The sequence below is a fragment of the Hemiscyllium ocellatum genome, chromosome 17 (assembly GCF_020745735.1).
Source record: "Hemiscyllium ocellatum isolate sHemOce1 chromosome 17, sHemOce1.pat.X.cur, whole genome shotgun sequence".
NCBI classification, from domain to species: domain Eukaryota; kingdom Metazoa; phylum Chordata; class Chondrichthyes; order Orectolobiformes; family Hemiscylliidae; genus Hemiscyllium; species Hemiscyllium ocellatum.
The window spans coordinates 62857567-62881506 of NC_083417.1; the positions used below are offsets into that span (position 1 = coordinate 62857567).

General features: G+C 41.8%; 1 protein-coding gene across 9 annotated transcripts in view; it reads left to right on the top strand.

Moving 5' to 3' along the window:
• Positions 1–23940, top strand: part of ndrg4 (NDRG family member 4) — a 174740-nt gene that overhangs the window by 85535 nt on the left and 65265 nt on the right. For all 9 annotated transcript variants that reach the window (XM_060837822.1, XM_060837828.1, XM_060837823.1 and 6 more), the window contains one exon: positions 15745–15850. In XM_060837822.1, coding sequence (XP_060693805.1) covers positions 15745–15850 — 106 coding nt within the window. The remainder of the gene's footprint in view (positions 1–15744; positions 15851–23940) is intronic.

Below are 23940 nucleotides of genomic sequence, written 5' to 3' on the forward strand. Positions count from 1 at the left end.
TTAACCCATAATTTTGCAGAAATATGACAAATCTTGGTTGGTTTCCACCAGGTTTTTTTCACAAATCTGCTTTTTGCATGGAACTTTGAATTATATGCTGTAGCTCAGAGGTAGCACTTTCACCTGGATCAAAAAGATATAGTCTTAAGTCCCATTTCTGTAAGCTGAGCACAATATCTAGGCTGAAGGCTTAATGCCAGCAAAGAAGGGAGTTTTGAGCAGTCAGAAGTGACGTTAAACCAGGGCCTTTCTTCCCTTTTTAGGTTTATGTGAAAGATTTTATAATGCAACTTTTGTAAGTCAGATTTTTCCCACCGTCCTTGCAAATTTATCCTACATTTATTTATTGTAATTACATTTTTGTTTCTGGGATCTTGCTTTAAAATGTTTTGGGATGTTATGGTGCTGTGAAAAGCAGTAAATATTTAAAATCTTTCTTTCTATTTTCGGCATGGGCAAAAAAATGGCAGATGGAGTTTCATCCAGACATATGTGAGGTGATGTTTTTTTGGAAGGTCGAGTGCAGATGGAAATTATGGAGTGAATGACAGAACCCTTCGGAGTATTGATATGAAGAGGGATCTGAGTATGCAGGTTGACAGATCACTAAAGATGGCAACACAGGTAGATAAGGTAGTAAAAAAGGCCTATGGCATGCTTGCCTTCATTGGAAGGGGCATTGAGTATAAGGATAGGGAAATTATGCTACAGCATTATGAAGTTTTAGTTAGGCCACTTGGACTATTGCGTACAGTTCTGGTCACTACACTATTAGAAGGATGTGGATGCTTTGGAGAGGCTACAGAAAAGGTTTACCAGGATGTTGCCTGATATGGGGAATTTTGGCTATGAGATTGAGTTTTTTTTTATTGGAACACAGGAGGTTGAGGGGTGACCTGATGGAAGTTTATAAGATTGTGAATGGCATAGATAGACTGGTAAGTACAGGTTGTTCTGCTATAATTTGCGTTTCGTTAATGTGAATTTGCTGTAACGCGATTTACAAATTAGGGGTGCTGTTTCTAAAGCATGAACTTTTTAAAATGTGTGCATTGGCTGTTACGAGATTACATAGCCAACACTTTCAGTGCTGTTTCTGAAGCGCAGTTTTTCTATAATGCGGGGTTGCATAAGAATCCAACCATTGTATTCTAGATGAACTACCTGTATGAGGCTTTCTCCCAAGGTGGAGAAGTCAGTTACTAGGGGGCACAGGTTCAAGGTGTAGGGGAGAGGAGGTTTGAAATTATGTGCAGGGCAAGTTTTTCACACAAAGGGTGGTGAGTACCCGGAATGAGCTGCCAGAGAACGTGGTGGAAGCAGACACAATAGCAGCGTTCAAGACAAATACATGAAAAAGGAAAGAAATAGAGGAATATGGATCCTGTAGGTGAAGACAGTTTTAATATGGAAGGGCAAAATGTGTTTGTGCAGGCTTGGAGGACTGAAGGGCCTGTTCCTGTGCTGTATTGCTCTTTGTTCTTTACAGATCCTTTGGATTTCTGTGATAGCTATGCTTTGCTTACACACTCAATTTGTGCACAAGGTAGTAGTAGAATGCAGAATGATTTAGGTCAGTGAAGCTTAGTGCTTAATCACTGCCTTTTGTTTGAATTCCTCTCCAGCTCCCCACCTCTGGCCCCAGCAGGGACCACCAGCTCCAGTTGCTCCTTCCTGCCTACTACATTTTAATGTGGTGCTATCATACCTCCTTCCTATCAGTCATGGCTGTGGCACCCACACGTGTCTGTATTTGAAGTCAGTCTAGATGGTTTCTTTTGCCAGTCTTTCTCGGGAATCCTGGCAAGCTATTACATTCTAGCCTAAACCTTGCCTTAGAGTGCTTGAGATGACCATGACCCAAAAAATTGAGCCATGGTCGTGCAGAGGTCAGAGAATAAGAGTAACTCGCAATTTAGCAGTCATTTGTACCTACCAGTATGGTATTTGTTATATTTAAACCATTTTTGCTATAATTAAGACCACATTTTATTGTGATGTTCTTATCAAATTTATCATGCGTGTTAATAAATAAGTTTAGCTCTGTCCTTTTTTGTCCTGCATTCATTCTGTTTCCCCTTCTCTCTCTCTTACTCCATTTTAAAAAAAAATCTGACTTGCCATTTCCATTCTTCTCCCGCTTGTGGTATTTTCAGTCTGACTTTCGCTCTCGTTTCTTTCTCTCCCACTCTCCTCGCTTCTCTGATTTGGTGCTGATGCAGGGTTGACTTTCTCCAGAAAAACACAGTTCGTGCATAACGATTAGGATTGTTGCAGTAGAAGATGGTAAGTTATATGGGGGATGGGAAATCATGCTGGCATTTATATGCTGGGCAATGTGAAGCAAAGATTAAAGGAGCGCAGAGTCGAGAGAATTGCGACATTGAGACACTGTGAACAATGACGGAAAGACATTGCGATGGCATCGTGTCTCTCGATATGAGACACTGAAACTCACAACAGAACTCGCATCAGCTACAGAGGCTGTAAAAATGCAATTCTTTGGAATCGCCAGGCAGCAACATCTCTGAGCAGACATGATAGAGGCAATGCACACACACACACACACATATATGCACACACACATACACAAACACACGAACAGAAACACCAAAGAGATGAACAGCTTTGGAACCAATCAAAGCAGAAATCGTTTCTGGAGCAACCAATGGACGAGTTTTGCACACTGCCTGTGACTGCAGGATGCTGGGCTCCTATAAAAGACGCGGCTTCTGACTGACAGGCTGCAGAGCTGGTTTAGGAGATTGATGTACCTGAGCTTTTAAGAGACTGAATTCAGGAATTTCCGTACCTGCAGAGCTGGAGCTCTTCCCTCTAATTTGACCTCAAAATGCCCGAGTGCTGGGATGGGGTAAGTGAAGGACAACCAACAGTGCGACTCTTTGTGTCCATCTCCCCTTCTTTCCTATGCTTTCCCGACCGCACATCATTCTTCATTGCTCAGTGTAGAGCCTGTTGGTATTTGGGGCTGATCAAGGTATGTAAGCATACAATGTTTATCACTGGCATCAGCCACAGGACTTGAGTGCTCTGGTAGAAGAGGATGGTGTCCTTCCTCCATTCAGTTGAAGGGATCGGAGGAGGAATGAGTGATGTTGTCTTCATTACTGAATCGAAAGAACGTAGTTGCTGCGTTAAGACCTTTAATAGCAAAAATTGGATGGAGACTGATGGAATATATGGCACCATATGGCGTGTGTTATTTGATCCCATTGTTGTGGAGGGTGGAATTGCTAAACCAATTTAATTTCTGGTGAGGTTCTCTGGACTGGAGGAAGGGTGCGGCATCTCAATCAGTGAAGGGAAAGCAAAGACCAGTTTGCTGCAGCATTTGCACACCGTTACAGATCAGCAGCCACCGTGCCATCAGAACAAGGGCATTCTGCAAATGATTTGTCTTTTGTCTCGTGAGCGCATGAGTGAATGTGCTGCGGCGAATGTTTTCCAGTTGGGAAGTGAGAGCTTTGTCATGTGAAGGTCGATGTAACGGAGTGAGTGCGCTTAATATTAAGATTCAGGTATTTGGTATTTTTTGCATTTAGTACATGTGAATGCAATTACTATATATATCGCTTGATGCATTATGCAATTGTTTGACTGCATGAGTGTGCAGCTACGTTTGGCAGGTACGTGAGTGTACATGTGTCTGTGTGGAAATCTCTGTGGTCATGAATGTGAGCATATGTGTAGATTAGAATATATACCTAAGTGTGGATATGCATGTATTATGTAGGATAGCATATTATTTTCATGGCTTGTATGTCACCATGAATATGTATATGGTTGTAAATATTTGCATACTATCTACTTAAATTCACAGGGTGGGTGCAAATATTTCTAACCGTGTAAGTATATATGTATTTGTACACATGTTTGTGTTGATGTATGTACGAATGATGTTATGAGAGTCTTGTGTTTGTGATTGTGATGTGTATATGGATTTGCATTTGTGCACACAGTTGTATGTGTTAGAATATAGATACATGTATGAAAAGAAAACTGTTTTATGTGCACTCATGTGACTGTACATAATTTCCATTTGACTTTGTATGTCTCTTCGTGCAACCATGCAATAATGAGAATGTCTTTTTACGTTAGGGTATATAATGGTCCTGAAATACATCGGGTTTATTGTTGTAGATTTGGAGAGAGATGGTCCAAACTGTGTTTATTCATCTTCCTCACACCTCTTAATACTGCCCAGGCAGCAATTTGATAAGTCTCAATTTTAAAGATTACAATTTTGGCCTCAGTAGCTTTTTTTGGGGGGAGGGTTCCAAATTTCCACTAACCTTTGTGTGAAGAAATGTATTCTGACATCATTCCAACTAGTATGCCTCTAATTTTAGTGTTAAGCGTGGACTCCCTTGGATTTAGAAGATCTGAAGATGCAGAGTTTCTTTTCAGATACCATAAGAATACAAAATATAGGAGTAGAAGTGGGCTATTTAACCCATCAAGTCTGTTCGGCTATTCAATGAAATCATGGTTGATCTGATAATCCTCAACTCTATTTTCCTGTCATATCTTCATACCTTGATTTCCTTACTTATTAAAAGTCTGTCTACCTCAGTCTTGAACATAGTTAATGACCCAGCCTTGAAAGGCCTCTCTGCTAGAGAATCCACAGAATCAGTACCTTCTGAGAAAAGAAGTTCCAGCTCATTTACCTTAAATGGGCAAGCCTTGACACTGAACTTATGCCATCTGGTCCTAGACTCTCCAACAAGGGGAAACATCCACTCCACATCAACCCTATCAAGCCCCATTAAGATTTTTATGTTTCAATAAGATCTCCTCTCATTCTTCTAAATTCCAATAAGTACAGACCCAACCAACCCAACCTCTCCTTGCTTTTATTAAAAAGCCATCCTACCAGAAATCAATTGCAGCAAACCTTCTCTGAACTGCCTCCAATGACAATATATCTTGCCTTAGATTTGAGGCCCAAAACCATGCACAGATTTCAGAACAATTCCAGATGTGGCCTGACTAGTGGTTTGTATAATTTTAGCAAGACTTCCCTATTCCCTTGAAATAAAAACCAACCATCCATTTGTTTTCCCTATTACCCACTGAACCTATATGCTAGCTTTTGTATGACTCATGCCCAAGGACTCCCAAACCATCCTGCTTTGTAGCTTTGTGCAATGTTTTCTCCATTTAATAATATTCATCTCTTCTGTTCTTCCTGTCAAAGTACATAAATGAGGTACCACTGGACCATAATTTTCCCTCTCACCTCTGACTCGCCCATCAGAAGAAATAGTTGATATCCTCTTCCAGATCCTTTTTTAAAAACCCTCCATTAAATCACTTGTCAACATTTTACAGTTCTAATAAATGTAGTGCCTCAGCCTCTAAGAAGGCATGTGACAGGACTGGACATAGTCAAGAAAGAATGCCCCTTAAACTGGAATTCTTGTCATGAACCTCCCTTGGAATATGGTATCAATGTGGACGACATGACATGAAGGGAAAATTGCAAAGACAGTTTGTCAGCTTTCCAGTCTGAAGTCTGAGCCAGAAATTGTAGAGTCTCCTGTGAACTTTGAGGTCCTGGGTGCAAAGTGGAGGATCTCTCTCAAGATTACATAAGCTGACCTCAGAAGCTCATGATCCAATCTTACTGGCTCTCTTACTTTGGATATGTACAAATGTGTATGTAACTGTATGTGACTGTATATACATCTGCATTTGTAGAAATGTGACTGTTTGCAAATATGGGTATGGTATGTTAGTGAGTTTTTTATGTATGTAACTATGGATATATGTGTATTCAAATAGATGTGCATTTGAGCATGGATATGTTTTGATGTGCGATGTGGGTATGTGTATATTTGCATTTATTACATTTAACATGTTGGGTGTCACTCATGAGTCGCACTTTGATGTTTAAGGTGGAGATCATAGATTTAAGCTGAATTCTGGAGATATTCACGCAAAATCTAGATGACACTTCATGTCAGTACTGAGAGAATTTTGCACTTTAGGAAGTGCCATCTTATAGAAGAGCCAATAGGCAAAGCTGCTTTTACCCTCTCAAGATACAAGAAGTAGGAGCAGGAGTAGACCATTCTCATCAAGCTTTTGTCACCTTTCAGTAAGATCCTGGTTGGGATGATTGTGGCTTCACCTCCAACCTGCCCTTCTTAACCCTTGACTTGTAGAGCAAAATTCTGATTAACTCAGCGTTAATATATTTAATGACTCTGCCTTCAATTCTTTTACGGCTAGCGAATTCCAAAATTAAGATTGCCTTGAGAGAAGTTACTTCTTAACTCTGTATTAAAAAGGAGAACCTTTTTATGTGGCACCTTATTGAATTAATTTTTGGAAATCTAAATGCACCACTTATGTTGGTTTCCTTTCATCCAATCAGCTTGTTATATCCATCAAAAGCTCTAACAAATCTAATAAACATTATATCCCTTTCACAAAACCATATCATCTCTGTATGATCGATTATATCCTTTTCTCTGCATTAGGCCTTTAGGTTCCTGCTTTCTGTCTTCCTCATGTCTTTACAGATATTGTTTTCCAATCTGCTGGGACATTTCCAGCATATAGATATTTTGGAAGAATGCAATCAATTCATGTATTATCTCTTTGCCATTTCCCTGCATAGAACACGAAGGAAAATCAATAGGCTAAACAACAGAGTGAAAACTTTATTTTGAGAATTTGACTGATGCACTAGCTTTCTTTTTCTGTACTAGGCTCAATGTGGTACTGAGGAAGGGAGTGAAGAAGTCAGAAGACCATCTATTTGCTTGCTTAGGAACAACTTCTATTTCTAAATCTGCTTTAATGCAGTAAAGATGTCTCAAGGACAAGCATTATTAGAATTAATTTGACATAGACATAAAAAAGAATGGATGACCAAAAGCTTGATTATAATTTAATCATAATTTTAAGGGAGTAGAAAAATGAAGGGTTTAGGGAGGGAATTGTAGGGCATTGGAAGCTGAAGGTTCAGTAGTCAGTGGTGAATTAATTGAATAATTAGACAATTTAACCACTGCGCCTTGACATTCAATAGTGTTGCCATCACTGAGTCCCCCATTTTCAACATCCTTGGGGGGGGGGTTAACTTTTGACCAGAAACTCACCTGGACTCACCACATAAACAATGTCTTCAGGAGCAGTCCAGAGGCTAGGAGTATTGTGTCAAGTAATTCAGGTCCTGACTCTCCAAATCCTGTCCATCATCTACAAGGCACAAGTCAGGAGTGTGATTGAATATTCTCCACTTTGCCTGGATTGATGCAGCTCCAGTAACACTTAAGAAGATTGATACCATCCAGGATAAAGTAGCTTGCTTGACTGGCCCCATATCGACAATCTTCCGCTCCTTCACCACCAACATTCTTTAGCAGCGTGCTCTACAAGCTGCGATGCAGAAGTTCACCAAAGATCCAGAAGACAGCAAGTTCCCAAACCATGACCACTTCCATTTAGAGAAACAAGGGCAGCCGATACATGGGAACACCACCACCTGCAAGTTCCCCTCCAAGTCGCATACCGTTGTTTCTTCACTGTTGCTGGGTAAAAGTCCTAGAATTCCCTCCTAATGGCATTGTGGGTCAACCTACTGCAGATGGTCTGCAGTAGTTCAAGAACTCAGCTCACCATCACCTTCTCAAGGTGGCCAGTCAGCGATGCCCACATCCCACAAATGAAAAGGTTCCTTCCCTCGGTATGACTATTAGACATTGTAGCACAAGAGTATCCACGAGTCCTCAACATTGTCTATGAACTCATGATGTTTCATGCATCAGGTCATAGATGGGCAAGGAAACCTCCTGCTGATTATTACGTACCTCCCTCCCTAATTTTTAACCTGAAGTGCTGAGTGGACCATCAGACCTGATCACTGATGCCAATCTTCAGCCAATTCGATTCACTCAATGTGATACCAAGAAATGGCTGAAGGTGCTGGATACGGCAAAGGTAAGCGCTCTGATAACATTCCAGCAATATACTGAGATTTGTGTTTCAGAACTAACTGCAGTCTTAGGCTAATTTAATACAATTACAACACTGGCATTTGCTTCACAATATGGAAAATACACAGGGACATTCTGTACACAAAATGTAACACTGCATCATCAGTCTCCATTCAGTTATAATCAATAAAGTGCTCACAGATACTTAGCTTGGGTTCAGTAAGGTCCACTAGTCCTCACCTTCCTCCAGAAAATTGTATCATCCTCCGTCATTTCTGAAACCCCCCACGACTGACTCCGCTCCATGCCTAACTCCGCCCCACTCCCAGCTCCAGCCCCACACCAGGTCCTAGCTCCCAGCCCTGCCATATTTTCACCATCCCTCCAGACCTCCCCCTCTCTGAGGATGGACGATCTGTCCTCAGCAGAGGCCTCACTTTCATCCCCCTACACTTCCAGATCAATGAGTTCGACACGCGGCTAGACATCGAGCATTTCTTCCTCCGCCTTTGCCTCAGCACCTACTTCTTCAACCAGGACTCTCGTCCACCCTCTGACAACCCCTTCTCCCACCTCCAACACACCCCATCCACCTGGACACCCCATGCTGGCCTCTTACCCGCCCTCGATCTCTTCATATCCAACTGCCGCCACGACATTGACTGCCTCAACCTGTCCACCCCTCTCACCCACTCCAACCTCTCACCCTCACAACGTGCAGCCCTCCACTCCCTCCGCTCCAACCCCAACCTCACCATCAAACTGGCAGACAAGGGAGGCGCAGTGGTAGTTTGGCGCTGCGATCTTTACACCGCTGAAGCTAGACGCCAACATAAGGACACCTCCTACTGTCCCCTTGACCATGACCCCACATCCCACCACCAAACCATCATCTCCCAGACCATCCACAACCTCATCACCTCAGGAGATCTTCCATCCACCGCCTCCAACCTCATTGTCCCACAACCCCACACCGCCCATTTTTACCTCCTGCCCCAAATCCACAAACCCGACTGCCCCAGCTGACCCATTGTCTCAGCCTGCTCCTACCCCACCGAACTCATCTCTACATATTTCGACACTGTCCTGTCCCCCTTAGTCCAAGAACTCCCTACCTACGTTCGGGACACCATCCACACCCTTCACCTCCTCCATGATTTTCGCTTCCCCGGCCTCTAACGCCTTATCTTTATGATGGACATCCAGTCCCTATACACTTCCATCCCCCATTACGAAGCCCTCCGCTTCTTCCTCTCCCGCCGACCCTACCAGTACCCTTCCACTGACCCCCTCCTTTGACTGACTGAACTGGTCCTCACTCTCAACTTCTTCTTCCAATCCTCCCACTTCCTCCAAACCAAAGGAGTAGCCATGGGCACCAGCATGCGCCCCAGCTATGCCTGCCTCTTCGTTGGATATGTGGAACAGTCCATCTTCTGTAGCTACACTGGCACCACCCCTCACCTTTTTCTCCGTTACATCGATGATTGTATTGGAGCTACCTCGTGCTCCCACAAGGTGGTTGAACAGTTCATCCACTTTACTAACACCTTGCACCCCGATCTCAAATTTACCTGGACTGTTTCAGACTCCCCCCTCCCCTTCCTAGACCTCTCCATTTCTATCTCAGGCAACCGACTCAACACAGACATTTACTACAAACCGACCGACTCCCACAGCTTCCTAGATTACACCTCCTCCCACCCTGCCCCCTGTAAAAACGCCATCCCATATTCCCAATTTCTTCGCCTCTGCCGCATCTGCTCCCAGGAGGACCAGTTCCCATTCCGACAACCCAAATGGCCTCCTTCTTCAAAGACCGCAATTTCCCCTCCGATGTGGTCGACGACGCTGTCCACCGCATCTCCTCCACTTCCCGCACCTCTGCCCTTGAACCCCGCCCCTCCAATCGCCACCAGGACAGAATTCCACTGGTCCTCACCTTCCACCCCACCAACCTCCGGATACATCGAATCATCCTCCGTCATTTCCTCCACCTCCAAACAGACCCACCACCGGATATATTTCCCACCCCACCACTATCAGCATTCCAGAGAGACCACTCCCTCCGCTACTCTCTCATGAGGTCTACACCTCCCATCAACCCAACCTCCACTCCCAGCACCTTCCACTGCAAATGCAAGAAGTGCAAAACTTGTGCCCACACCTCTCCCCTCACCTCCCTCCAAGGCCCCAGTGGATCTTTCCATATCCATCGCAAATTCACCTGCACCTCCACACACATGATTTACTGCATCCGCTGCACGTGATGTGGTCTCCTCTACATTGGGTAGACAGGCCGCCTACTTGTGGAACATTTCAGAGAACACCTCTGGGACACCCGCACCAACCAAACTAACCGCCCCGTGGCTGAATACTTTAACTCCCCCCCCCCCCCCCCCCCCCCCCACCAACTCCGCCAAGGACATTGCAAGTCCTTGGCCTCCTCCATCGCCAGACCCTGACCACACGACACCTGGAGGAAGAGCGCCTCATCTTCCGCCTAGGAACCCTCCAACCACACGGGATGAATGTAGATTTCTCCAGCTTCCTCATTTCCCCTCCCCCCACCTTATCTCAGTCCCAACCCCCGGATTCAGCCCCGCCCTCTTGACCTGCAAACTTCTTCCGACCTCTCTGCCCCCACGCCCTCACCGGCCTATCACCCTCCCCCTCACCTCCTTCCAACTATCGTATTCCCAGCGCCCCTCCCCCCAAATTCCCTCCCCTCTACCTTTTATCTCAGCCTGCTTGGCACACCAGCCTCATTCCTGAAGAAGGGCTTATGCCTGAAATGTCGATTCTCCTGCTCCTTGGATGCTGCCTGGCCTGCTGTGTTTTTCCAGCACCACATTTTTCAATTCAGTAAGGTCCACTCAGTGCCTGACCTCACTCCAGTCTTGGTAAAAGCATGCACAACAGATGGATGGTAAGGGTAACTGCCTTTGATGTCAAGTCAGCATTGATCAGAACTGAACTGGACTAGCCAGATACATAATGGGGCTTCAAGAGTAGGTCATAGGCTAGAAATTCTGCATTGTGTAACTTATCTCCCTCACTTATGCCTATTTGACAGACTTTGACAAGTCATGTGTACTGGAATGTTCCCCTCTTGTGTGAATGAGTGTAGTGTCAAAAGTAGTCAAGAAACTCAACACCATTCAAGACAACAGTCTGATTGGCACCCTGTCTAACATTTTCAACATTCACTCCCTCCTCCTGCAATGTACAGTGGCAGCAGTGTACATCATTTACATGATGCAGTGCAAAGCTTACCAAGGCTCCTTTGTACAGCACCTTTGAACAGTTCACCCCCACTTCCAATAAGGATCAGGCAACAGATACATGGAAACACCACCATCTGCAAGTTCCAGTCTAAACCACTCAACATCCTGCCTTGGAAATATTTCTTGTGATTGGGCCAAAAATCCTGACTCAGTAACTGCAGTGTAGGCGTATCTATGCCATATAAACTGTGGCAATTCAAAAAGACAGCTCACCACACTACCTTTAAGAGCAAGTAGCAGTGTGAAATAAACGTTGGCCTAGTTAATGATTCCATATCCAATGTACAAATATATTAAAAAAATGTGCATTAGTATGCAAATCTTTCAATCTAGGATTGGAAACCTGAATAGGTCACCGATCGCAGGGATAATGGGGAGACAGTGGCGTAATGGTAATGTTACTGGATTAGTTATCCAAAACACCAAACTAATGTTCTTGGAGTATGGCCTTCAATTCAACCATGGTAGATGTTGAAATTTTAAATTTCAATAAAAAATTTGGAATTAAAACATGAGCCTAACATTGTTTATTGTATAAGAACCCATCTGGTTCACTTATGTCCTTTTAGAGAAGGATATCTGCCGTCCTTTCCTAGTACAGGTGAGATTCCAGACTCTCGGCAATACAGGCTTCAAGAGAAGAACACTAATGAGATGTGGGGATTGTTCAAGGAGCAGCTACTGCGTGTCCTCGATAGGTATGTACCAGTCAGGCATGGTGTAAAGGGCCTTGTGAGGCAGCCGTGGTTTAGTAAGGAATTGGAGTCCCTTGTGAAAGGGAAGAAGGCGGCATATGTAAAGATGAGGCGTGAAGGTTCAGTAGGGGCGATTGAGAGTTATAAGGTAGCCAGGAAGGAGCTAAAGAGGGAGCTAAGAGAAGTGAGAAGGGGACATGAAAAGTCTTTAGTTGGTAGGATTAGGGAAAACCCAAAGGCTTTCTATAGGTATGTCAAGAATAAAAGGATGACTAGGGTAGGTATCGGTCCAGTCAAGGATAGTAGTGGGAAGTTGTGTGTGGAGGCGGAGGAGATTGGAGAGACATTAAATCAGTACTTTTCATCAGTATTCACTCAGGAACAGGACACTGTTGCTGATGTGAATATGGAATCACAAATAATTAGAATGGATGCCCTGGAAATATGCAGGGAAGAGGTTTTGGGAATATTGGAAAGGATGAATATAGATAAGTCTCCTGGGCCTGATGGCATTTACCCCAGGATCCTATGGGAAGCTAGGGAGGAGATAGCAGAGCCATTGGCCTGGATTTTTATGTTGTCATTGTCAACGGGAATAGTACCAGAGGACTGGAGGATAGCGAATGTGGTCCCATTGTTCAAGAAAGGGAGTAGGGATAGCCCTAGTAACTATAGGCCAGCGAGTCTGACTTCAGTGGTGGGCAAAGTCTTAGAGAGAATGGTAAGGGATAAGATTTATGAACATCTGGGTAGGAATAACGTGATCAGGGATAGCCAGCATGGTTTTGTGAAGGGCAGGTCGTGCCTCACAAACCTTATTGAGTTCTTTGAGAAGGTGACTAAGGAAGTGGACGAGGGTAAAGCAGTAGATGTGTATATGGATTTTAGTAAGGCGTTCGATAAGGTTCCCCATGGTAGGCTAATGCTAAAACTACGGAGGTATGGCATTGAGGATACATTAGAGGTTTGGATTAGGAATTGGCTGGCTGGAAGGAGACAGAGGGTAGTAGTTGATGGATTATGTTCATCTTGGAGCGCAGTTACTAGCGGTGTACCACAAGGATCTGTTTTGGGACCATTGCTTTTTGTTATCTTTATAAATGATCTAGAGGAAGGACTTGAAAGCTGGGTAAGCAAGTTTGCGGATGACACAAAAGTCGATGGAGTTGTGGATAGTGAGGAAGGAAGTGGTAGGTTACAGCGGGATATAGATAAGTTGCAGAGCTGGGCGGAAATGTGGCAAATGGAATTCAATGTAGCTAAGTGCGAAGTCGTTCACTTTGGTAGGAATAACAAGATGATGGATTACTGGGCTAATGGTAGGCTACTTGGTAGTGTGGATGAGCAGAGGGATCTTGGTGTCCATGTACACAGATCTCTGAAAGTTGCCACCCAGGTAAATAGTGCTGTGAGGAAGGCATATGGTGTACTGGGCTTTATTGGCAGAGGAATTGAGTTCCGGAGTCCTGAGGTCATGTTGCAGTTGTATAAGACTCTGGTGAGGCCTCATCTGGAGTATTGTGTGCAGTTTTGGTCGCCATACTATAGGAAGGATGTGGAAGCTTTAGAACGAGTGCAGAGGAGGTTTACCAGGATGTTGCCTGGAATGGTAGGAAAATCTTATGAGGAAAGGCTGAGGCACTTGGGGCTGTTCTCATTGGAGAAGAGAAGGTTTAGGGGAGATCTGATAGAAGTGTATAAGATGATTAGGGGTTTAGATAGGGTAGATACTAAGAACCTTTTACCGCTAATGGAGTCAGGTGTTACTAGGGGACATAGCTTTAAATTAAGGGGTGGTAGGTATAGGACAGATGTTAGGGGTAGATTCTTCACACAGCGGGTTGTGAGTTCATGGAATGCCCTGCCCGTATCAGTGGTGAACTCTCCTTCTTTATGGTCATTTAAGCGGGCATTGGATAGGCATTTGGAAGTTATTGGGCTAGTATAGGTTAGGTAGGATTCGGTCGGCGCAACATCGAGGGCCGAAGGGCCTGTACTGCGCTGTATCCTTCTATGTTCTATGTTCTATGGTTGACTCATATACCACTGGGCAATTAGGGTGGAGCAATAAATGCTGACATCGCAAGTGATGTCCACCTCCTGTGAACAAATAAAAAAAAATTTGGTTAAAGATATGTTGGAAGAGGAAGGTGGCTGGGGTGGGAAGCTAGTTAAATTGCTCTTGCAGAGGTTCAGCCTGAGCTCAGTAGTCTGAATGGCCTCCTGTATTGTAGCTAATTTAAAGATTGAATGCCTTAATTCCTGAAATGCTTTTGTAAATTGCTTTAAATCAGTGGACCCAGATTATTCTTCTCTTTGCTATGCAAAGGAGGTCCTTCTTGTCCACTGTGTCAAAACTCATTATAATTTTATCTCATTTAAATCATCCCTCAACTTCTTTTATTCTAAAGGAAACAATGCACAACATATTCATGTTTCCTAATAGCTAAAATCTTCTATCCCAGTACTTGTCTTGTAAATCCATGCTACATCACTCTTGTGTGAACACAACTGTATAAAATACTCTAGCTGTAGTCTAATTAGTGTGTTGTAGATTTATAACATAACCTCACTGTTCCTTAGCTAATAATTATCCTACCTGCCAATTTATCCATCTCATTTACCTCAGGGATCTGTGTACCTTCACTCCAAGGTTCCCTCTTGCCCCACACTTCTCAGTATCCGAGTATCTGTTGTGTCTTCCCGTACCTTGTTTGTCATCCCATAAGAAAATGTATTATCTCACTTCTCTAGATTGAATTCAGTTTGTTACTATTCTGCTAACCTAACCAGTCTATTCTGCCATCTTTATGCCATCTACAACTTTCTTCCTCACTATTGACGAGGTGACCAATTTCTGTATCATCTGTACAGTTCAAAATAGTGTCTTCTGATTGAAGTCCAATCATTGAGATATATCATGAAAGTCAAGGAACTGAGTAATAAGCCATAAACAGAAACTTCAGCAGAAAGTCTTCTGCTTAAAAATACCTGAAGAATATTGTCCTTTTTGTTTTGCCACTAAATTACATTTGGATCCAATTCGCCACTTTCCCTTGGATCCCATGCACACTTTAATTTCTGGCCTGTCTGCCAAAATCTTGCCAAAGTACATCTGTGTTCCATCAAAAGCACTCATCACTTTATGCTGACAACTATTTGAGTGCGTTGATCATGAACGTTAACACTGTAAACGTGTTTATTTATAATAATACTTATCTGCATGTTTTTTCCTGGCTTATAATAACTTGCATGTATTTATCACAGTGTAAGGGTTCTTGTTTGATAATATGAATACATTTACAGTACCAGTGTACAGTTATAATATTGAATATGGTTATCACTAGATATTTACATATTTATGTTAGGGTGCGACTGTGTGTTTACGGTAGTGAATAATTTTATAATGGAACCACTGAAGAGGAAAGACTTTGCAATCATTGCGTTAAAATTTAGGGGGCAAAGTCAGTGATTACACAGTGCTGAATTGAAAGAGGCAGATCTATCTAATTATTGATTTTTGTAGGGGTATTTATGGAGGCAAGTATGTATGGTCATTACTAGCAAGTTATGTGATGGGAGGTTTTGACATTATTGATTGATCAAGGGTTACAAATGTACAGCAGTATCTGTACAATTACTGTCGAGGCAGAGCCTGTAAATAATGACCAATTACTTTCACAAGAGATTTATTACAGATAACGTTTGGGTCTGCATAGTCATCAACTCTGAGTGGTAGATGAAAAGACATGTTTCCAGTCACTGATTGCCACTTTTGTTGAACTTCACTAGGAACATGACATTGAAACCCCCTATGGGATGTTGCATGTGGTGATACGTGGTGCACCAAAAGGAAACCGACCAGCAATCCTGACCTATCATGATGTTGGGATGAACCGTAAGTATTGATATTTGAACAACTCACTACAAGAAAAACACATGATTCAAGCATAATATTTTAAAGTTTTTTTGGAACCAGGTTGTCACGTGATTTCTATACCCTAAGAGAAAAGGTTAAGTATTTTTCCCACTGAATTATGCACATTGGAGATAAGTGAACTTACAAATCCATAAATTAAGCTCTTTTAATGGATTTGATGGGAAGAGGATTTAGCTGTCAGAATTCTATATAATCGAGTGAATGAGGTGTTGTTTGGTCTAGCGGAATTGTATTTAGTAGATTTGAATTAGAAAGAATTTGATTTATTGAAATACTCGATAGTGGAATTGAATCGGAAGGGTTTTCATGTACTGGAATTCTGTATAATGGATTGGGGGGGGTTTGGGCTATTGGAATTCTATACGTTGTAATTAAATGGGAAGAGGTATTGGAATTTTTAGTGATAGAACGAATGGGAAAAAGTTCACTCTATTGGAATTCTTTAAATGATAGGAATGAATATAATGGGCTTTGTCTGATTAAAAAATTATGTGGAAATATAGGAAACAATTTATGTTTGAAAAGGGTTTTCCACTACAGTAAGGAGAAGCACAGTTTAATGATGCAACAAAATATCCAGGCAGAATGATGAAACTGTTCAATTTCTGGTAGGTGCTGAGTAATGTATGGCTGGTCCAATTGACTATGCTAGAATTAGCCTACAGCAGCCTGCGTAAGAAAAGGGGAAACCGCCTTGGATCACAGTGTTTAATGTAACTTTCTTAGTAGCTTTGAGAATGAAATCAAAACTTTGCCTTTGCTCACATAATCTGGTTCCATGCCATTATTCAGTATCTTGGTTCGCAGGAATTTATGAATTGCTACATAACAGAAGAACAAGCTCTATCTAGTTCGACACCCACCACCATAATAAAACGGTAATAAAATCATTCACTAAGTACAGCAATTTCTATCAGTTAGTCTTCCACTATCCAGCAATGAGGGGAGAAACACTAGCCCCTCATATTTGATAGTTTTGTGAATCCATAGGTTCAAAATCATCTGTTCCTTTCAAAGGACTTACCACATGTTTTATATTAGAATTCATTGTAATCCAAAATATTATTTTCACAAAGAATCTATCTATTACATGTTGGATGCCTGTACGATTTTCCTGAGTAGTCTGTTCCATAAGTTCATTAAGATATTATTCTTGCAGATTAATTATACTCCTGCAATCCACTCCATTACAACTGCCTTAAATAGAGCACTGTTATAATTGATTCTGCTTTCAAGTTTAAATATTTAATGGTTTGCATTATTTAGTCATAGAATCATAGAGTTGTAAAGCATAGAATTAGACCCTTCAGTCCAACTTGTCCATGCCAACCAGGTATCATAAATAAATCTAGTCCCATTTGTCAGCACTTGGCCAATATCCCTCCCAGTCCTTCCTATTCATATACCCATCTTGATGTCTTTTAAATGTTGTAATTGTGTCAGCCTCCACCACTTCCTCTGGCAGCTTATTCCTATACACTTGCCACTCTCTGCATGAAGGAATTGCCCCTTAAGTCCCTTTTAAATTTTTCCTCTTTCACCTTCGACCTATGCCTCCTAGTTTTGGACTCCCCCAGCCCAGGGGTTCACCCTATCCATGCCCCTTATGATTTTATAAAACTCTATAAGATCACCCCTTAGCCTCCAACACTCCAGAGAAAGTAGCCCCAGTGTATTCAGCGTGTCCCTATAACTTAACCCCTCCAACCCTGGCAATATTCTTGTAAATCTTTTCTGAACCCTTTCAAGTTTCGCTACATCCTTCCTATAGCGGGGAGACCAGAATTGCATGCAGTATTCCAATAGAGGCCTAACCAATGCCCTGTACTGCTGCAACATGACCTCCCAACTCCTATACTTGATGCACTGACCAATACAGACAAGCATATCAAATACTTCCTCCATTATTCTGTCGACCTGCGACTCTCCTTTCAAGGAACTGTGAACCCGCACTCCCAGGTCTGTTTGTTCAGCAACATTCACCAGGCCCTTCATGCTAATTTTGGTGTCATCTACAAACTTACTAACTGTACCTATGTTCACATCCAAATCATTTATACAAATGATGAGAAACAGTGAACCCAGCACAGATCCTTGTGGCCCATCGCTGGTCACAGGCCTCCAGTCTGAAAACCAACTCTCCACCACCGCCCTCTGTCTTCTGCCTTTGAGCCAGTTATGTATACAAATGGCTAGTTCTCCCTGTATTACATCTGAGTGAAACTCGCCAACCAGTCTACTATGAGGAATGTTGTCGAGTGCCTTACTGAAGTCTTCATAGATCACATCCACTGTTCTGCCCTCATTAATCACCTTCATTACTTCTGCAAAAAACTCAATCAAGTTAGTGAGACACAATTTCCCATGCATGGAGCCACATTGACTATCCCTAATCAGTCCTTGCTTTTCCAAATACATGTCAATCCTGTCCTTCATCCTTAAGCATCTTAAAAATAGTGATCTTCCTACCTTGCAATATTCATTTTACCAGTGGGAAACTGTCCAATTTATTTTATTGTTTGTCATAACCCAATCCATCTTCCTCTTCCATCAAGAATGACAGCTTTGAACAAAGTATTGGCAAGAGGCTGCAAGGAGGCAAGTTTCAAAAAACCGTTGTCCACCCCTTCCCATGTTGACTGTAGCTTTGTGTATCGTTTTATTCATGGCTTCACTTTGTGTGTGGTGTACACCTCTATTTAATGAATAATCCTTATTGAAAGGGATTGAAGTATGAGTGCCAATTTTTTGATCGCTATTGAACAGTAATCCTCATGAAGAACTTGAGTTTTGTTCTGGCCAATTTATAAAATTGATTCAAATTAAAATTATATTGATGAATTTAATTTGGACTGGACACTAACTTTATTAAATTATTAAACACAATCCTGGATTGTGTTTCCACCACCTATTTGAGGTGCAAATCAAGTCACAAAACAATGATGATAGCTTCATTTTGCTCGAAAATTTTCCTATGCCTTCCTGGTCCAAAGAAGATGTTTTCGTTTGCTGGGTCAGGAAAGCTTGGGTGCAAAATACTCATGGACCTCTTCAGAGGTTGGTTTCTGAAATGTCCGGACACACAGGAAAAAGTTATTGCTTTCTGCACACTATTTTTGAATGTTGTGAGTTTTGCAAGCTGTTGTAAAAAAAAATCTACCTCCAGAGAGTTTGATTGCTGGGTTGGCCATTTGAGGAGTCAGGGACATATTGAAAGGTGTGCGTAAACTCTTTTTTTTCATTTTCAAATTATTATTATATGTCATTATTATATATTGTAATATAATGTGGATTTTTTCTAATGTAGTGATTCATCATAGGAATCTGTCCTTTTAAAGAAAAGTTAAGCCTTGAATTAACATGCATTTTGCCATGCTTTATAGTACCTTTCCCAGTTGTCAAAAGCACGATAATGCATTAAAAATGGTGGAATAAAAGCCAAATGCTCTCTGCTGTCACGATTTGCGATTTGATTTAAATTGACAAAATGTGCTATTTGTTTTGAAAGTTTGAAAAAAAAAGCTTTGTGCTTGTACACCCCCCTACCAATTTGATTGATAGATTTTTGGGTTTGGAATGGGATACCATTTTATTCCGTCAGTTTCAGGCAATGTAGCAGGAGACTTTGTTGCTTCGACAACTGCAGCCATTATGAATAGAATCATAGAATCCTTACTGTGTGTAAGCAGGCCATTCAGCCCACTGAGCCCACACCAACTCTTCAAAGAGCATCCCACCCAGACCGATTCCCCCACCCTAAGCCTGCATTTCCCATGGCTAGTCCACCTAGCTCACATATCCTTGGATACTATGAGCAATTTACCATAGCCGAGCCACGTAACCTGCATATCTTTTGGACTGTGGGAGGAAACTGGAGTGCCCAGAGGAAACCCATACAGACACAGGAGAATGTGCAAACTCCATCGTCACCCAAGAGCGGAATTGAACCCGGGTCTCTGATGCTGTGTGGCAACAATGCTAACCACTGAACCACCAGGCTGCTAAAATAATTGTCTGTATTTTAGAAGCTTATAATAGCTTTAGCTGAGAAGAGTTCTATAATCCATGAATTTTTGAAAATTTTAAGAGGCTTTAAGAACAAATTATGCCTTTGTGATTTTGTTTTGTTACTTGCAAATCTAGCAGGCACTTGAAGAATTTAAAATTATTTTCAGCTGAAGGTAGTTTCTTTACTGGAATCACTGAGAATGTGTTTTGAGTACAGGGTTTTCTTAGATTATTAAAAGTATAAATGTTTTCCAACAATTTAAAAATAATTCACATTGCTGTTGCATGGCCCTGGTAGGTGATAAGTAGTGCATACTGAGAAAGTGGATATGGAGGGTACATGGCGAAATGGAGGCGAAATGTGTGGTAAAGGGGATGTGAGGCACATGAAAACAATATGATCAATCTAAAGGCACATGGGAGGGCTGGCATGGGTTGCTGAATCCGTGAAGTTTAGGGAATTGTTATATTGGGAATTGAGCTGCTGTGTTGGAGAATCAAGGCGAGCCTTCTAACTGTTCTATATTCTCATCCAGACTCATTCATGTAATTAGAGCTCTCAAAATACACTGTGAACCTTAATTTTGTATGAAAAGACTAAAAGTCCAAATGAATCTTGGAGAGGTCTTTTTTTTTGTGAATCTACACAAAAATTTGGTCTGCTATTTCTGAAAAAAATTCCTTTTGCCTTTTTCCTTAAATGCTTATGTAGGAGTAAAGGTGCAGTTCTATCTATCAGCATTATGTTAATGGTACATAAAATCTTTGTTCGTTTATGAGATTAATAGTTTTCTGACTTGGAGGTGAAGTGAGAGGCCTGGAGTTGCCCAATGGTTGTCAGATTTCAAGTAGATTTGATATTGAGCCTGTTCCAAGGACCTTGAACTTTCCATTTATGTATGAAATGATTTGGAATTTCCTCTAAAATAATCTCTTAAATGTAGAGTTCTATTTTTGTATTGCCCAAACTTGATCGATTTCCCACAACTCTTCATTGTACTTCTATGCCGTTGCACCGAAGCAGCGCTTTGAGCACAAAGGCATGAAATAATGCAGTTTAGGAACTCTGAAAAAGATTCTTTAGAATTCTAAAACATTTTTATTTGTGTGGCAGAGAACAGGTTGAAGTAGTAATGAAATTTAGTTTTTCTGCTCATTTCACTGTTTCTATACAGATTTGTCATATTAAAAAACTTGTTTAACCTGAAAGTCAAGGTGTATTCCTAAAAGAGTTTTACTGATTCGAGACATGAAGGATAATCAGTGGGTATCTAGGCTATTTTTCCTGGAGTGTACGTGGGTTGTTAGTGACTCTTTACACATTATTCCATTCATTTCTAACATAAAGTAACCTTAGATTCATAAGAAACACATACTTATTGAGTAGCCATCTTTGTGGTGAACATTAACTGAAAACACAAGAGAAAGCATGAACTGTAATGCCCGTTACCATCATGACTCATGTTTAAGGGATAGCCTTACCTTTTGGTATCTTATTATGGAGGCCTTGTGATGTGGATTCCTTCCACAAAGGAAGTCTTGACACCATGACCATCTCTTGTGCCGTTATTCTTACAAAGTAATCTTAGCAAACCTAATTTTCAAACTCTAGTTGGATGTATTCCTAGAGATTTTATCTCATCCTCTTCCACCTCCAACCAGCTCAGCCCCTTGCTCCTCGCTCTGGTCATTCATCTATAAGGTACAAGTCAGGAGTATGATGGAATACTTTTCTATTTGAATGGATGGGCGCAGCTCCACCAACACCCAAGAAGCGTGACACCAACCAGGGTAAAGCAACCCACTTGATTGGCAACCACATCCATAAATATCCACTCCCTCCACCACTGACGCTCAGTCACAGCAGCGATGCCCAGGTCCTGCTTATGAATATATTTTTTGAAATGTTAGGTTGACTTACTTAAGCGCCATCATAAAAGTGGGCATAAGTGTTCATAATGGGAAAAATGCTGAGATGGTGTGCTTGCAGATGTGAGATTTAAGTATTCTATAAATGGGGGAGGAAATCTTCAATGACAATACTGATACAAATGAAAATATTATGCCTTTTGAGCATTCAAGATGTCAGAACTGTTTAAATCACCACAGAGAATGTAGCTTCAAAGGTGCTCCATTTCAAAAGTGTCGCATGGAAAAATGCCACAACTCAATGGGTCACATGGTCCAAGGAACAAATGTCATCATAATTTCATATAACCGTTTTGCATGATTTATCAATAAGAGCAAAACTGAGTAAGGATTAAGTAAAGCAAGAGAGTTCAGCAATCAAACTCCTCAATTCTTCTGATACCAACGTTACTATTTGTGAACCTGCAAAAACTACAAATTATCCTGCTAAACTGCTCAGCTAAGGTTTAGATTTTTAAGGATTTGTGCCAAGATTAGAGGCCTTTAAAATGTCAAGCAGGACCCAGAAGTGGAAGCCCAGAATCCATTTGCAGTGCAGAGTGATGACTAAGATTTTCCCTGGGAGTCCACAGGACAAATACACAAGTTGTTATTACCTAGCACCTTTTTAATATGACAGAATGTTCCATGAGACTTAATGGAGGCACTGCAAGATATTAACACTGAGCCACATAGAGGGTGGAAGAGTGAAAGCTTGGTCAACATTTTTAAAGAAGGTCCTAAAGTGAGGTAGAGAGGCAGAGGGGTTCAGGGAGGGGTGTCCAGATTTAAGGGCGCAGGCAGTTGAAAACATGGCTACCCATAGTGGAGTGATTAAATGTTTTCAATCAGACCTTTACGATTGAACTGTGGTAGAGTCAGTGTCTTTACTTATAAGGTGACTGTGGGGGCTTTACATAAAGGCTAACCTACAATTGGAGGCGTCTTTCTTCCTGTTCTTGCTCTCTTCCTGTATATGTGTTTTATAAAGTAGGATATCCAGCTTTGCAAGCCAGAAAATGATGCCTGAACTTCAAGCTTATTAAGATGCAGAGCACTGAGATCTGTTGCTTTTTGCGACTGATTTGTTACTGTGAGGATTGTAACTCATTAAAGGATTATGACAATGATAGACCAGGGTCATGAAGCCAATGGGAGTTGTCCTTAATTGCTTGTTTCTGCAGATAACAGGTTCTGCATTTTATTTTTTTAATAGGGCTGATATGATATGTGTGGTGCCAGTGGAGGTCACCTTGAAATCTCTGCAGATGGAGTTGGAAAATCAGAAGTATAGTGCTTCGTCAAAGCCAAGTCTTGAGCATGAAACATAAGTATAAACATAATTCACTTAAGATACAGACATCAGTGGAATGCTGGATTCCGTAACAGGGTACAGTTAAAACAAACAATCATCTGTTTCTGCGACAGGAAAACTTACTGTTCATTTTTAATGTTGTGGTTCTGTTCGCCGAGCTGGGAATTTGTGTTGCAGACGTTTCGTCCCCTGTCTAGGTGACATCCTCAGTGCTTGGGAACCTCCTGTGAGTGTTTCTGTGATCTTTCCTCTGGCATTTATAGTGGTTTCAATCTGCCTCTTCCGGTTGTCAGTTCACAGCTGCAACAAAAATTCCCAGCTCGGCAAACAGAACCACAACAACGAGCACCCGAGCTACAAATCTTTTCACAAACTTTGTCCATTTTTATTAATTCCACGGACTCAGTCAGCATTTATTGCCTGTACCTTATGGCCCTTGAGAAGATGGTTGTGAGGTGCCTTCATGAAACACTGCGAACCATGTGCTCAAGGTACATGTGCAGTGCTTTTTGAGAGTGAGTTCCAAAGCTTTGACAAAGTGGCAATGATCCATTTCCAAATCAGGAAAAAATATGATTTGAAAAGAACCTTGCACATGGTGGTGTTCCCACATACACTTACTGTCCTGTTTTTGGGTGGTAAATGCTGCTTGTTTGGAAGATTTATATTTAAAAAGAGGAGGTAATGTACTGGCACAGACACTGAAGTACAAACCTAATACAGACACAGATTGTATGTGGCACATATAATCTTGACGTATAGAACAAGTGATCTTGGTGTTAGGGGACAGACAATCTGTCTGCTCTGGGCTACTCTC